At 38.2% G+C, this 17,379-nt stretch overlaps 1 protein-coding gene across 5 annotated transcripts in view; it reads right to left on the bottom strand.

Annotated features, from left to right (window-relative positions):
* NRF1 (nuclear respiratory factor 1) overlaps window positions 1-17,379 on the bottom strand; it is a 115,060-nt gene that overhangs the window by 54,656 nt on the left and 43,025 nt on the right. For all 5 annotated transcript variants that reach the window (XM_081038320.1, XM_081038322.1, XM_081038323.1 and 2 more), the window contains 3 exons: window positions 11,324-11,438; window positions 8,241-8,367; window positions 2,125-2,265 (listed from right to left, as the gene is read on the bottom strand). In XM_081038320.1, the coding sequence (XP_080894446.1) occupies window positions 2,125-2,265; window positions 8,241-8,367; window positions 11,324-11,438 (383 nt within the window). The remainder of the gene's footprint in view (window positions 1-2,124; window positions 2,266-8,240; window positions 8,368-11,323; window positions 11,439-17,379) is intronic.

Raw genomic sequence — 17,379 nt, 5'->3', positions numbered from 1 at the left:
TGACATAGTCCGTGAGAGATGCTAAAGGCTTGGGCTGGGGTGGTGATGGGAACTGAGAAGCACGGTCAGATTCAGGGTACATTTCAGAGGTGAACTGACATACTTGCTAATGAATTAGATGTGGTTGGTGGGGGAGTGAGGGCAAAACAGAGAAATCAAGGATTATTCCTAGGCTGGGAGTTGAGCAACAAGACAGACGGGGGTGCCACTGCCTGACATGGGAATAGGAGGACCAGATTTGGAGTGGAGCGTGGGGGCAATCACAGGCTCTGCGTGAGGCATGGAAGTAATGAAGATATGATGTACAAGCTGGAGGTGTAAACAGCATCAAGACGGGACATACAGCCCACAGGACAGGATGAGATCACCCGGAGAGAAACTGAAGATAGAGCCCGGAGACACGCCGGTATTGACTGGGTCAGAAGAGGAAGAGGAGCTAGCAGGAGAGCTGAAAGGGAGGATCCAGGGAAGTAGGAGGAGATTCAGTAGAGTGTGGGTCACAGAAACGGAGAGAAGGAAGTGTTTTGAGAAGGAAGAAGTAATCAATTGTGTTAAATGCTGCTGGAAGACAGGATAAGGATAGAAAACTCACAACTGGATAGTGCCAGATAAAGTACATTAATAAAGAAATAAGGTGGGAGAATATGTTATAAAAAAAGGCATTTACTGCATAGTTCCATGGAGAGATTTGAGTAACTACTCCCATGAATATGTTAAACAGTGGAGGAAATAAGGGATAAATTAAAGAAGTCTGTGTCTGATGTACAAATATTTTCAGAACCTTAAATCTGTCAGAGGACAGCTGGGTGTTTAAGGCAGGAGAAAGTGAGGCAATCACTTGTCAAAGGTCACAAGCGAATAAACTGTGAATTATTCCAATAATTAACAGTGTTCATTAATCAAAGAGAAATTTTCCTGATACATTCGATCCATTTGTAGTCTAAGCATACACTTCCTTACCTGGTCTTTAGATACTTTAACATGACTGTACCTGTGCTGCTTCTAATTAATATTAATTTTGAATTAATATTAGCACAGGACAGTTATTTTTGGTGCCTTTCCAGCTGTGCAAATACCCTTATTGCACAAACAGACTAGATTTAATCACAGACTTTACTGTGTTAGCAATATTCATAACTCCATTGTGAACCCAAAGTGTTAAACACCTGTCCTTCATTTACTGTATCTTAAACATAGACTTTTATAACTCAGGCCAAATTATAAGTAATTAAACAAAGACACTAACTATAGCACAATAATACTTAGAAGAAGGAACAAAATTTCTGAGAAAACTATTTCTTAATAAACTAACACTTTAGGTTAGTAACACTGCCTCCCATAAAAATAAATAGGGAGCTATCTGAAATAAACAAGGAAGCATTTTTAAGAGAGCTCCTGGAAGACCAAACTTTATAATGTTGAAAATGCTGAAATCAGGTTTTTTTTTAAGGGGAGATTTATGTTGTTTTTTTTAAATGTCTTTGTCTTGTGTTAAAAACCTTATGCAACCTTTTCATTAAATAACTAGTTCTTCAACTGAAAAAAAGGCATTTGCTTTTGGTCAAGCTATCACATTTAAAGCTAAAAAATTTTAAAAGGAGTCCCAGCACAATTCCCGAGGTATACTGATTTACCGGGCCAAGTACATTCTGACTTCCCTTCTCTGAGGAGGAGGAGGGAGGCGATGACTCAGGAAGGTGTCCTGAATATTCCATTCTCACTCCCTAGAGAGAGGAGCCTTCCTTGGCAGCAGCGTGGTGGTATTCAGAACTGACATGGAAAGAGGAGCAGCTTGGCCCAGAAGAGACTAGAAGTTAACTTGCCCCACTTGACTGTGATTCACCAAAGTCCTAAGTCTCCTTTCCAAACCAACTCCAAGCTAAAGGTTTCTTTATCTAACCCAAGGGCCCAGGTGAAAGAAAAAACAACTGCCAACGGAAGGAGGAGGGCACACCCATGTCCTCAGTGGGGAGCACAACATTTTCTTTTTCAACAGGATCCTGTTTCCCTGCATCTCATTCTGGTGGTACCACTGAGGACAAAACTAAGAAAGGCGACCTGAGGCCCGCCCACACCTGCTCCCTCCCTGGTCCCTGCATCTCCTCCTCACATCCCGCCCCTTACCTGGGTCATTTTGTCCACAGAGACGGGAATTCCGTCGATGGTGAGAGGCGGCAGCTCTGAGTTAACCTCCTGTGGCACAGGGGCGTGTTCTGCCAGGGCAGACTCCAGGTCTTCCAGGATCATGCTCTTGTACTTACGCACCTGCAGGGAATTAAGGGCAGAAGTAAACAAGATGCCCAACAGCCAGGAAGGGTTGGTGCCAAGCAACCAGAGAGTGGGTGGGGCTGGCCTCCCTCAGCCATTACAGAGCCCTTAGAACCGACACTTCTAGACTAGCAGATAAAAATACCCGCTGGCCCCAAAGACATCACATTAAATGAAAAGATGATGAAATTACAGGTAACAACGGTAGAAAGGAGCTGGTGAAAAAAGCTTTACAGATACACTGCTTCAGTTAAAATCATGTTTTCATCACCTGTTCCAGATCTAATAAGAAGTGCACTCATTATTTGGCATTTCCCAGGCCATTGGATAAAACCTCGCTGTGGTTTTATCCAACTCATTTTCAAGACTCTGAGCAACCTATTTGAAATTGCCACTACTTTCCTGCAATGCCAGATGAGCAGAGACTGGAGCTTCAAGTGCACAACAGGCTGGATGGAAAGGCATCAGAGAAAAAACACACAACAGGTATATATTGTAGCTGGGTGGCCAGAAAGCCCCACAGCTCAAGTTCTCTTTCCTGGTATTCTCTGGTGACAGAGGTGACCTTCACACCCACGACGCCTCTGTGACTCTGACGAGCCAGGTCTGAACCAGACATTGTTGTTCTGACTCCATTCCTTCCACTGCTAGAGAAAGTTCTCTCCAAAGACAGAGAACTTAACAGCAGCACATTTGTATGCACACATTCTTCTATCATGAGCAGAAACAGGCGAGAGACATCGGATCCTACAATGACCAATAATGGGTTCATTCACTTAACAGCATACACAAGGGGTATGAAGAAACCTTTGGGGATAACAAAGAAGCCATGGAATTATGAAAATGTGACAAGATGGGATAGGAAATTAACGTGTTCAGGGCTCAAGCCAATCATCTTACAAAAAAAGGGAAGAGAAAATGACGTTTGCCCAGAAGATACAACAATGTTAAAGTCTTGGGTTTTTTACTTAAGGGGACTGGACTCTCAATCAAGATACACTTCCTTATGAGTATCTCATTATGAGGATTTAAAAAGAAAGATTCCCACACTCCACCTCAAGCATGTGGAAAAGTAAAAATTATGGTTGGCCCCAAAGTACAACTTGTGCAGTTACAGAATCTTCCAAATAGGTCACCAACGAATGGGATAAAGAAAAAGTGCAAACATGTAGGATCATTGTCACTCTTAGATACTCAGTTTTCTTCTGGTTTCTAATAAAAGAGAAAAGTTTTAAAAATTGTTGCCAATATATTTTTTGAAACATAAACAGTTGGTATTGCCATGGCAACTTTACAGATTTGGATTTTCTGCTTTCTAGGTTTCTGTATATCCTATATAGAGCTTTTAAGCTACCAACCCACAGAAAAACTGAATCTTATATAAGACTAGGTTCTGGTCTTTGAACGTTAACACACCAGGTTAGATCACCACATTAGTATGTAGGTTCATATAGTAAGACTGAATGATAATAATACCAAATAAATTCCATTGTGCTGGGAACACCTGGCATTCAAAGATGGGCAATCATTAGGTTATTACTATTACATTATTAGCTAGTTTCATATAATTTCACCTATTTTCATGGGTCAGTAAATTCTAGGAATTCATATCCAGGCATTTTGCTAAACTTATCTGTGCTATATGTAATTCCTTAAAGATATCTTGTGTTTTAAAAGAAAACGTTGGTAGAACATCCCTCAGAGTAATTTACAACAAAACAACTTCAGGTATAATCACAGTATTTCTAAAGTTGCTTAGTAAAGTTATGTAACTTTCCCAGAACTATAAAGCCAGTGCTTCAATTCTGTCTCACATATCCATTTTGAGGAGATGCATTGTTTTCACCTTTATCAGTCCTCTGACACTGGGATGCAATTTAAAATTGCTGTGGACCAGGCAACTTGGGGCAGCGTCACTGTCCGCACATACGTGAGCACGGCTGTTCTTCCTGGGGGCAGGACTGCAGCCCCTGGCCTCTCCAATCAACAAACCATTTAGCATCATTTGAGAAGGAACATGGTCTTAGTGGTTATCTGATAACCTTCTCAGTGATCTTTCTAGTAAGACCCACAAGCACCAGCAGCAAACTTGTCACAACTTGGAAAAATGTCTCAGAGACAAGAGCAGAGCACTTTTTACAGAAATGCTACACTGCCCATGCTCTTGATGGTACAGTGGACAATAGTACATGAAACCACACAGACAATGATGATTTTGAAACAAGAAATAATTCAATAGAGTTGAACTCTGTATATGAAGTTTTAGGAATATCAATTATTTCACTTACATTTTCTTTTTTATGTATATACAAAAGCAATATGATTAAAATTTCTAAATAAGCCTGAAAGAGCTCTTCCAATAAGTATAAAATAAAAACTCTAATTGATGAGAACCGTGTCAGAGTTTGTCAACATTTTTCTTTCTTCAAGGTAAATAATGGTGTATTTTATAATTGATCATGTCATAAATACGATAAAATACAGGTTGGTTTGTTTTCCAACTTCTACCTTTTATTCCCCAAACCACAGCTTCAGCCTTTGTCACTTCACATCAATGTCACTGTCAACTAACTGGTTTCACAAAGTTAAAAGCCATTTAAAGACAAAATCAGCTGGCCTGACTACCAATTTCTCTTACCCCAATCCATCCTGCATACCATTGCCATTTTAAATTCATGAAACAATGATGACTTATTATCATCAAATATTATTTACTGAGCACTTATGTGTCAAGCACTGAATACTTTATTTCAAATAATCCTCACATAATTTTACAAGGCAAATACTATCACACCCATTTTGCAGATACGAAAACTGAGGCTTAATAAACTTAAATAACTTCCCCAAATCGTATAGTAGTATATAGGAGTATAGCTGGAAATCACACTAATTTTTCTCTAGCTCCAAAGCCTGTATAGTATGTTCAGCCGCTTCACTATCGTTTACCTTTTTTCTCAGAAATGCTCCTACAGTTCTCCACTTTTTACAGGAGGAAGTCCAAACTTCTCAGTCCAGCATTTCAACCTTTCTAATGATTCTCTACTTTTCCAGCATTCCTCCACCAGATATAATTGCGGCTGTTCAGCCCTGCAGACTATGTGAATGGCGCCCTCTCGAGCTCCCAGCTCAACCCAGGGTCCTAACGGGCAACTGTGTGCACCTTCCTCTCTCTTTAGCTGGCCAGAAGTTCTTTGCTTACCTCAGGTCTTTAATTCTGCTTCTAATCCAAATATCAGTCTTTCAAGGCCCAACTCAATTTCCACTTCCTCTGAAAAAACTGACCAAATGTTCTTACCATCATTTTTCCTCCTTTAAACGCCTACAGACTCGAATAATCAGGTGTCATTTATATTGTTATTTCCAGGCTACACTGTACACACACAACTAGCATATGACATCGATGAGCACAGGAACTGGTCTTTTGTTTCTTTTTAAATTTATATTATCACTAATTTCACATATTCATACATGTACAGATAATACATCAACAAACATTCTCATAACTACCAGAGATGGAGAGTGCTTAGGGTGTTATTAGGAGCTATTAGAGTTCTGGGCACCGAACGTGCTTGTTGAGGACTTAGGACTTGGCCGCTACAACCACAAGGACCTTTAGTCACGTTGCATAAACTACCCCAAATAAGATACCACAATTCTCTTTACACTCGAAGCTTTTCTGGATAAAAGGGGAGTCAGGAAGGTCCCGAAAAGATTAAAAAAAATTTTTTTTAATCTATGAGCTGCTTTGGGATGAATAATGTACTGTCCTCTGAAATATACCACAGAGAGATGGCCAGTCAGAGATGCCCTCAGACCTGTGATCCTGAGGCACATCCGGCTCTGACTCGGGTCACAGGAAGTGGCCTATGATGGTGGCTGCATCCTGTTCTCTCTCCAGCCCCAGTGTCAGCCTCCTTTCTCTCCTGCGTCAGCCCAGATTTCTAGTTTTCTCCCTCGCTCCTTGGAACCCTAGTTTTGAACCTTGAAATCTCAAAGGACTTAGATGGAATCCTCATCTCGTACTCTGTATCTAACAGTGTTAGCTATTTGTTGAGCAAGTAAATAAATGTTAGGGCTTTAACTTTACTACTTCTTAAATACACTTCCACGTTTCATGTAAGTTGAAGCCATTCTTTAGAAACAGATAAAAATAAGTGAATGACTTAGAACAAGAAATCACGACTGACTTCAGAGTCCACTTATATAATGGGAAGGTGAAATTAGAAAAGGCATACGGATGATTTCGAAGAAGCTGGTGATAACCCACAGCGAGCTATTGCTTCTGTGACTAGTTTCTGTACTTGCAGAATTGGTTAGTCATATCCAGTGTATCCCCATCTAAGTGCTATGGGTTATTGACTCTGAGGAAAGAACTTTATCTTCAGAAACTACTATGGTTCTTCTGGGGGAAAAAAAAAATTTCTCTCTGTCCCTCAACAATATATCTAGGCCTATTCCTAAAAAGCTCATAAAAGTATGTGACATGGCAGAAAGCCACCAAGAGAATGTCCTTAGGACAGAGCAACTTTGAAATCTATCATTTGCCAAAGCTTTTCATGCCAGCTTTCTGTGAACATTATATACAGGGGGATGAAAATCAACTTTAATTAATTTCTACTGCTCCCCAGTGAGGTGGGTATTATCCTCATTTTACACATGAGGACCCTGAACCACAAATAGGAAAAGTCAATGTGGGGAACCATTCAAAAAAAAACAAAGCTTCAAAACAGTTTTCACACAAGTGGAGTTTTTAACTACCTATACCTCCTCTAGTTAATACCAACCCGTGGGCAGGACTGAATGAGCCTGTCTAAACGTTGAGAACTATGTTTTACTATGGGAGCTACACCTTCACTCAGAATGGTACTCAAAAGGACCAAAACACTCAATGGGGTGGTTCTGAAGGTTTTTTAACCTGCTTTGTTTTAAAGAGCAAAGGCTTAAAAAAACAAAAGGCTTTAAACTGCAGAAGACAGTGGATTGGAAGGTAGTGGATCACAAGAAATCTTGAGTTTCTGGGTAAGGACATTTCGTTCTCCATCAGAGTCAAAGGCCTTTCCTGAGTGTTTACCTAGTTTTAAGTTATCTCACTACTCCAAGTTACAAATAGAGACACAGCATATGTAATCTCTGAACCTAGCAGCTTCTCCATCTAGCCATCCATCCAACCAATATTTATTATTCATCTACCGTATGCTAAGCACTGTCCTAACCGAGGGATGGGAACAAAATGGGAAGCAAATTTATCAGTCAGGTTGTCCCATTACTGTGCACATTCCAATCTAGTGGAGAAAACAAACACAAAAATAATCATAAAAATAAACATGTCATTGCAAACCAGGACAAGTACTATAAAGAATGACATAACCTTACTTTACTCATAGAGCTTTACTTCTCAAGGTCTCCATTTAGATATAATGTAGGATTAGAATTTAGAAACCAAATCTGCATTTTTGAAGTTCTGAGTGCTGCCAAATGTTTAAGATGCTTTATTCATTCAACAAATATTACTGAGCAACTACTCATGGCAGGAGCCCTGTTTGGCTCTGGGAGCATACAGGAGAACAAAGCAGATCTAGGTCCTGCCACCCTGGAGCTCACAATCTAGCTGAGGAAAACATTAACCAAATGATCACACCAATAAGGAAACAAAAGTGCATTTGTAATAAGTGCTAAGAGGTGCTGTGAGTCTTGGATAGAACAAGGGGCTTTGATCTGTGCAGCAAGTCAGAGAAGGCTCCAAGGAGGAAGTGTCAACTGAGCTGAGTTCTTAAACACGAGTCACAGTTGATAACGTGAAGATCCTTTTTATTTTGATCTGTATAAAGCAGTTTCAAAACCCCACTCCACACTCCACCCCTGGGTGAGAGGCGGGTAGAAGTAATAACCATTATGCTAGACAGACGATCACAAGAATGGGAACGACCCACAGAAAGCAAAGGGTATCTGAGAACACAGCTCAGTTTCCTTACCACATTCTCCAAAGGTGCTGCACCAAACACTTTAAAGACAGGGTTAGGTTTGGAGGGTGAGATACAGAGGACAATAGCCTGCTGCCCCACTCGAGTAGTATATTCATCTAATGTGGCTCGAAGTTTCCTGAATCAGAGAATAAAAAGAGAATAAAATCAGTTATAAAAGATAAAAATTACAGTGACATGGACACAGAATTTACTTTGACTTGAGAAAATTTATTCTGAGTGGATACCTTTTCTTTAACCTGAAATGTGGAAAGGGGAATGTGAGGTTTGCTATCCTGTTCAGTAGAAATCTGTTGTCCTACAGACCGATGACTAGCCCACAGATTTAAGGGTCTACAATACAGGTATATCTTAAGACAAAGCCATGACACAATGCTGGACAGGGCAAATATCACCTTCCTGATCTTAGCGACACCAATTGACTGCTATTGGTGACTGCTATTTATAACAAAGATTATGACTGAGATGTCCTCTTATAGACTTTATTGTATCATCTCCATGCTTAATGAACGGGGCTTAAATGACCTGCTTCTAATTTCTTTGATACAGTCATTGTTTGTCTTACTGACATAATTTTATCCAAAACTACTACTTCAAAAATGTTGTTTCCAGATTTCCATTGTGATATATAAACACTAATTCTGTCCTGTAGTATTTTTACTAATTCTGTCCTGCAGTACAAATGAGGATAGAGTAAGAGGTTTTTCAAATATGTCAAGACTGGATGAAATATAAACGCTGTCCTTTTCTTGTGAAATCATGGAAGAATATTTTAAGGTTCTGCATTCCATAATTCTTCTGTGAAGACAGTCTAGGGACTGATGAGTCATGCCAATTCAAATAAGGCAAAGCCAACATATCTAAAATGAAAGTTTTCCATTTTTCTCCAAAAGCATGCACTATTGTGTCTATGTTCCTTATAGCAAGTATATTTCTATAAATAATACATTCTAATTTCTTCTGCCTGTACCATTATTAAAGGAAATGAGAATAACTGCCCATCTAGTGATATATAACCTCTTTGTTTGCTGAAAGCTACAGTTAAGTACCTTCAGTTTCTTTTCTTTTCTTTTTAAAAGTCTTATAAGAGTTTTTTGGACTCAAATTGACAACAATTTCCAGGAAGCAAGATCTCAATGGATTGAGAAAATACTACTCCTTCAGTTTCTTCTAATCGTCTTCTTATGTTATTAATTGAGACTATATTTTCTAGCTTTTGTCACATATCATTGACATGGGCTGGCACTCCATTTGAAAACAACATTCCAGTAAACTTCTAGAAAATTTGGATATAGTGTTTAAAGCACTACAAGAAAAGCTTCTGAAACATTTTATAGACTAAATTTATCATATATGAATACATGTTGTGCAACCTGTCAAAATATTAAGTCCTCCACATATCACACCTACGTAATAATCTTTCTTTGCAATCCACAAATCCTTCTCTCCAGAAGAAATAAAAATGAGAAAAGGACCACATACAAAACGAGAAATTTGGCAGCATTCCTTGAAGGAGTGGTCTGTATTATATTCACTGTCTCTAATTTCCCTCTTCCAGTTTTCTCTTGAAAACACTCCAATCCTTTCGCCCTTACCATTCATTTGATGATGTTGCCAAAGTCAACATGTTGAATTTGTTGTTGTTGAATCTCATGGTCAATTTGCATCTTATTCAACCTGTCAGCAGCATTTGACAGAGCTGATCACACTCCCTCTTTCCTGAAACACTTTTTACACTCAGTTTCCAGAACACCATTCTCTTCGCTTTCCTCCTGGCTCACTGGTCTCTTCTTAGACTCCTTTCTAGTTCCTTTCATCTCTCCAACCTCGAAAGGGTAGAGTGCTTCAGACCTAAGGCCACACTTACTCCCTAGGTGATCTCTTCCGGTCTCAAAGTTTTAAATATTAATACTATCTATATGCTTATATCTTCCACCAAGATCTCCCTTTGAATTCTAGACTCATACATTCAACTATTTATTCTGTATCTCTACTTAATGGTTAAGAAGTATCACAAACTTAACATGTCCAAAACCAAATTCCTGATTCTGCCCTACCCTCACTCCCGCTCTTCTTCCAATAAGTGTCATCTCAAGCCTTCTAGGAATCAGACCAAAATCCTTGAGGTCACCTTCAGTCCTTTCTTTCTCTCAAACTCCATATCCAATCCATCAATGAATCATGCTGGAGCTGACTTCTAAAATACATCCAGAACCTGACTTCCTCTTACCACTTTGGCTACATTGGTTTTAAGACAATCATTTCTGGCCTGGATTCCTACACTAACCCCCTAACTGGTTTCTCTGTTTCTATTCTCGTACCCCCGAGTCTAGTGTCAATACAGTAGCCTGAGTGATCCTTTCAAAACGTAAATCAGAACATATTGCTTTGGTCAAAAGCCTTCACTGACTTCCCACCTCACTCAGGGTAAAAGTCAAAGCCCTTATATTGGACCAAAATACGCCGCGATGTGGCTTTCCACCATCACTCATTCTCTCCTTAGCTATTCCTCAAACACATTCCTTCCCCCTTCAGAACCTTTCCTCTTGCTATTCCTTCTTTCCCGAGGGAAAAGCTCTTCCCCTACACATCACCATGGTTGTCCCTTCACTTAGTTCAGGTTTCTGTTCAAAGGTTGCCTCATCAAGGAGGATTTCCCAGACCATCCCTATAAAAAAAAGGGAAACTACTATATTGCGCCTAATCCCCTAACCTTTCTATTTTCCTTACTCCACTTTACTTTTGTCCACAGCACCTATCATCACCTGACATTACGTGTTTGTTTTCTTTTTCCCTTCACTAGAAAATAAGTTCTTTAAGGGAATCTGTTTCCTTCACTGTTATATCCTTAAGGACTAGAACACTGGCTTGCACATAGCAGGCACATAAATTTCCTGAATTAATTACTGCGATATTATACATCTGTTAATCGTATTTCTAGTTGCATTTATTTAATTTTGTAAGAGCACCTTCTCACTTGGTATCCTTAGTGAACCTAATAACATATGTTCTAACTCTGTCGTCCATACCATATTGTTGAGAAAGAGCAACAATATGGATAAGGAAGCCCTCACCGAAGCAAACGTGTTTGCTGTCTCTTCCGGATAGATGGATTAGACTCAAACACATGAGGCCGTTTCCGTTTCTTTCCTGTTGCCACAGCAGCAGCAGCAGCCATTCCCACAGGACCTGAAATAATAATGTATGTGTTGAGATTAGGCAGAGCTGGTTAACTATACAAGACAGAACACAATTAAAGGTACAAAAAAGGCAGCATTTATTTCCTAATATGTTATCAATAAATGTAGAATGTTCCTGATATTGTCAGTATACTTCACTATTGTTCAACATGAATCATATTTTAATTTACCAATAAAATGTACAATGAATCTTTTTAAACAGTGAATGATTTACACCTCCCCACCACACACCAGTTTGAATTTTCTATCATGTTTTTTGTTTTGTTTTACCATCATGCCCATAATTTAAGGCAATATTCTTAGAGGTGCTAGATGAAATCCCAGCATGGAGAGGAAGAGCTTACCAAAACAAAACGTTTATAAATTTCAAATTTCATTTCCATCCCTGTACCCCTCTTTCCATTACCCCAAGACACGGCCAAGTGAAGGAAGTCGGAGATAATCACTCATACTTAGAACTCCAACAACGCCACCAGCTATAAGAGGAATAGCTGGAAAGATACCATCTTAATTAGAAATGTTTTTCTTGTATATCAGAAAATTGTGCCCCAAATGGAGTTGTTGACAACAAGGTCAAATTGATGAAAACATCCTGGCAGGAAAGAGATGAAAACTGTCCCACTCTAGGGGGGAAATGTGAATAAAAAGTTGGTTTGCCTTGCCCTGAAACAAATGACTAAAATAAAGGGAAGACCCTAAGGAACTATTGGAGTCTCTGATTCATGGAATCTCAACATATCAAAGACCTTCCTTTTTGTTTTTCTAAACAGATTATCCACCTTTATCCTTATTTGTGAACTCTGTAAAGGACTTAAATAAAAAGTAAGTTTAATTGCCCACATTTATACTGGCATGTGTTATATATGTTCTAAGTGGCTCAATTAAAACAAGCCTCCCTGAAAATCTCCACGAGCCTCTCTACATGTTTTTTTCCCCCTCTACATGTTGTCTAGTAGTCTAATCCCTCTGACTTAAATAAACCCTTCTAAGGAGCCCCAGAGCAAGTCAACAAATAAATGCAGGCTTTTTACCTTCCTTTCCGTCATAAACAGCTGAAAGAGGAAAAGAATCTTAGTGACACATTCTTTTCCAACATTTTGTGTTTTAAAATTGTGGTAAGAACATTTAACATGCAATCTACTGTCTTAAATTTTTAGGTGTGTACGACAGAATTGTTAAATATAGGCACAATGTTGTAGACGATCCCTAGAACTTACTCATATTGCATAATTGAAACTCTGTACCTACTGGAGAGCTACTCCCCACTTCCGCTCCCTAACCTCTGGCGAGCACCAGTCTACTCTCTGCTACTGAGTCTGACTAGTTTAGATGACTAATATAAGTGGAACCGTGCTGTATCTGTCCTTCTGTAACTGGCTTATTTCACTTAATATAATGCCTTCAAGGTTCATCCATGTTGTTGCATATGGCAGGATTTCCTTCTTTCCTAAGGCTGAATAACATTCCATTGTATAGGTATACAACACATTTTCTTTATTCATTCATCTGTCAATGGACATTTAGGTTATTTCTACCTCTTGGCCATTGTGAATAATGCTGCAATGAACATGGGAGTACAAATATCTCTACAAGATACTGATTTCAATTCTTTTGCATAAATATCCAGAGGTGGAATTGCTGGATCACATGGTAGTTCCATTTTTTATTTTTTGAGGAACCTTCATATTGTTTTCCTTAGAGGTTGTACCATTTTACATTCCTACTGACAGCATACAAAGGTTCTAATTTCTCCACATCCTCACCATTTAAATAAAAATCTCAATAGGGGTTTCTGTGAAACTCGATAAACTGATCTTAAAATTTAAATGAAAGTGCAAAAGGCCAAAAAATAGCCAGCACAATTTTGAAGATTTTAAAGGTGTAGGAAAACTCATCCTACCAAATATTAATAGTTACTCTAAAGCTATAGTCATTAAGACAGAGTGAAACTGCCTAGGATAGAGAAACCAATACAACTGAATAAGTTCACACACACGCTCCTGTGGCAGAAGACAGAGGTAAGAAATAGGATGGACTATTTATTAAAAGGATGGTGCTGGGACAACTGACCGACTATATGAAAAAATAATGAAACTAGATCCCTACATCATACCATCCATAAAAAACTACAGGTGGATTAAAGACTTAAACGAAAAACAACAGTATCAACAAAACAAAAACAAAAATAACTTTATAACTTCTATAGTAAATGATTGGAGAGTATTTATAAACTAAGGCTTAAGAATTTCTTAAAGAGATGCCAAAAGGATAAACTGTAAGGTAAAAGACTGATAAATTTCACAATAATATAAATAAAAACTTTTATGGACAAAAGAAGAAAAAATTGGGGGAGGGAGTGGGCAAAAAACTGGGAGAATATAATTGCAATGCATATTATCAAGAAAAGAATTAAAAAATATATAGATAAATGGATGGGTATACATATACATATATATATGTATACACCTACATACATACATATATATATTACAAGTCAATAAGAAAAAAAGACAGACAACCCAGTTGAAAAATGGACAAAGGTATAAACAAGAAATACTCTAAAGAAGAAAAATGGTAAATAAAGATCTGAAATGGTGCTCTATCTTTATCTTGTCTTCCTGCACTGGTTGGAACCTCTAGCTAGTAGAGTGAAACAAATTAAACCAACAGTAAGAAACTATTTCATACCATCAGACTGGCAGAAACGAAAACTGATTGACAATCCCAGAGGCGATGAGGATGAGAAGCAACAGGCACTCTCATACTCTGCTTGTGGGAATGTAAACTAATGTAACGATGTGGAAGTACATTTGGAATATCTAGTAAAACTGAAAATGTGCCCATCTTTATCCTCCAATTCCTCCTGTGTACACCTCAAGCAGTGTTTTTTAAACTGCAGGTATCTGCCTTTTGGTGGCTGATGAGTAGTTTGTTTTTAATAAAACGCAGTAAAGTGAAAGAGACTAGGACATATCAGAGAACGTGTCACTTGTAGTAGGGGTGAGTTGTTCCTTCATGAGAAAGTGTCATTTCAGTCATGTGCAACTGTGTATCCTAGATCACAATGTAAGACATGTTACTGTGGAACAGTGACAAAAGAGCTTGAAAGCCAACGCCAAGAGGAACTCTCACAATATGCATAAGAAAACATGCAGGATAATTTTCATTTGCAGCAATCGTAATTGCAAAATATTATAAACAACCCAAGTTATTTATGAGATATTCAGATAACGAATGGAACACCAAATAATAGTTAAAATGAAAACACACAGCCACATTATCAATATGAATGAATCTCAGAAAAATAACACTGAATGAAATAAACATATTACAGAAAGATAAGATCATAGTGATACCATTCATATAAAATTTAAAATATGCTAAACAATGCTAAATATTGTTTATTGACATACAGCAAAAATATAAAGAAAAGTTAAGAGAATGGTAAAGACCAAAATAGAAGCAGGTAAGTGGAGGGAAAGGAATAGGGTTAGAAAAGGCAGCTACCTGTAGCCTTTCCCTCTCCATTTACCTTGTTTCATTATTTTCTTCAGAGCACTCAGTGCTTTCTGAAAACATTTTACTTTATTGTTTGTACCCTTCTCCCCACCATTGGTCTTTAAACTTCTTTAGAAGCAAGCTCTTGATTGTCTTGCTCATAGTATCCATACATAGTAATATAGAGTATATAGCAATCGCTCAATAATTGTTGAATGATTGAATGGTAAATCATTTTTACCACGTGGGCCTCAGTTTCCACATTTGCCACATGAAAGGGTTAAAGTCCTTTCTTAATCTTAATACCACGATAATGCAGCACAGTAATAAAGCAAAACTATGTCTCAAAAGCATCTTCCTTCCTAAGAAAGAAGTTAACCTGGATTCATTATGTTAGAATGCCCTCTTCTGGAAAGTATAAACATTTCAAAAATCCATTTTACAACTATTTCATATGTGTTTTGCCACTAAGCCTTATTTTTACATTCACCATTCCAAAAATACACAATAACTGACAGTAATAAGATTATTCATTACATCTGCCTTCCTCCCCTTAAATACAGCATATACTAAAAAGATGTAGTATTGTGGCCATTCCTGATAAGTGATTTCCTGTCAACCTTTTCCTCAGTATCTCCTAAGGTAAATACAATTATTAGATCCATCCAGGTATGGTTTACACGGAGTCTTCCACATAATGCTAAATATACAATGTAAATAGCAAAGAGAATGGTACAAAATATAGCTCGTTTTTAGGTAATTTAGTGGCCCAGAAAAATCTCAAAATGTTAAATTGGTTTAAGATGATCTAGGATTGCTAGTGCCCTCAGTCATGTGGCAGAAGGAAACAAAAATCCTTTATAGAGAATGATAATATTATTCTAGATCCCATCTTATGTCTAAAAATATCTTCCAAACACAGCATTCATTCAAATATAACCAATACATGAAGAGAAAAAAAAAACATGAACAAGAAACAGCACTAACAACATATGACAAAAAGATCCACAGGTACTTCAGAGAGAGTGAAAGTACCAAATGGATTGTAAAATCATATGTTTACTTTACTCAGGGAGAGTTTTTAAAAATTTCAACTAAAAATTGTAATAGTGCAAATGTGGGAGGGAAAAAAACACACTAGAAATCCAAAACTAGAAAACAAAATAAAACAGTCAACTATTACTAAAATTAGTAACTCTATGGACAGATTTAAATGCACCTTACACACAGCTGAAGAGAAAAATTAATAAACTAGAAGAAACTACTTAGAATGAAGCATAAGAGACAAGACGATAGTAATACAGAATAGAGGGCAAGAGACATAAAGGACTCACTCAGGAAGACAACATATTTAATTGCAGTCATACAAGAAAAAGATGTGGAATGGAGCAAAAGCAAAACTGAAGCAAAATCTAGTGGCTAAGATTTTTTCAGAACTGATCAAAGGCATCGATCCACAGATTTAAAATGTTCAAAGAATCCTAAACAAAATAAAGGAGAACTCCAGAGCCAGATATGTCACAAAAACTAAAGACAGAAAATCTTAAAAGCAGTTGGAGGAGGGACCTGTGTAGGAGATAACCTTCAATGGAATAGCTGTAGGAATGAAACAGCTGAATTCTCTAACGCAAGGATAGAAACCAGCAGACAGTAGAATAGTATCTTCAATATGAGGAAGGAAAATAACTGGCAGCTGAGAATTCTATATCCAGTGAGAACACCCTTCGAGACTGAAGGTTAAATAACAACATTTGCAAACAAGCAAAAGTCAAGAGACTGCTACTAGGAGATCCATGCTGAAGAAAATACTAAATGGTATCTTTAGGCAGAAAAAAAATTCTGAGACAAGTTGTATAAAACAAAAAAAATGTCTTGTAGGCATTAAAATATCCAAAGACTTAATACAGAGGACAACAAAAGCATATAGGTCAGGAGCAGGGCAATGAAATTTAAGTGTTCTAAAAACTTGCATTATCCCTAAAGAAGACAAAAGTGGCATCTGGTCAAGATGGCAGAGTAGGTAAAGGCTGTGCTGGTCCCCTCTCATGACCACCTCAAAATCATAACTAAACTACAGAACAACCATCACTGAGAATTAACTGAAGTCTAGCTGAACAGAAGTCCTACAACTAAAGATTTACAGAAGAAGCCACCTCCAGTCTCACAGGAAAGGCGGAGAAGCTGAATGCGCTGGTCCCACACCCATATGTGGCCATTAAAAATCAGGAGGGATATCTCGACTGCAGGTCCCCCCTGAGGAGTGAGGAGTCCCAGCCCTACACTGGACTCCTCAACCCAGGGTTTCAGTACTGGGGGAAAAAGTCCTATTAACTTCTGGCTGTGAAAACCAGCAGAGACTGTGGCTGAGTGAGATGGAAGCCTGCTGGAGTGCCTGGAACTCCTCTTAAGGGCCCATACACAGATTTATTCAC

The sequence above is a fragment of the Rhinolophus hipposideros genome, assembly GCF_964194185.1.
Source record: "Rhinolophus hipposideros genome assembly, chromosome: 25".
Classification (NCBI taxonomy): Eukaryota; Metazoa; Chordata; class Mammalia; order Chiroptera; family Rhinolophidae; genus Rhinolophus; species Rhinolophus hipposideros.
This window is presented reverse-complemented; position numbering and strand designations above follow the sequence as displayed.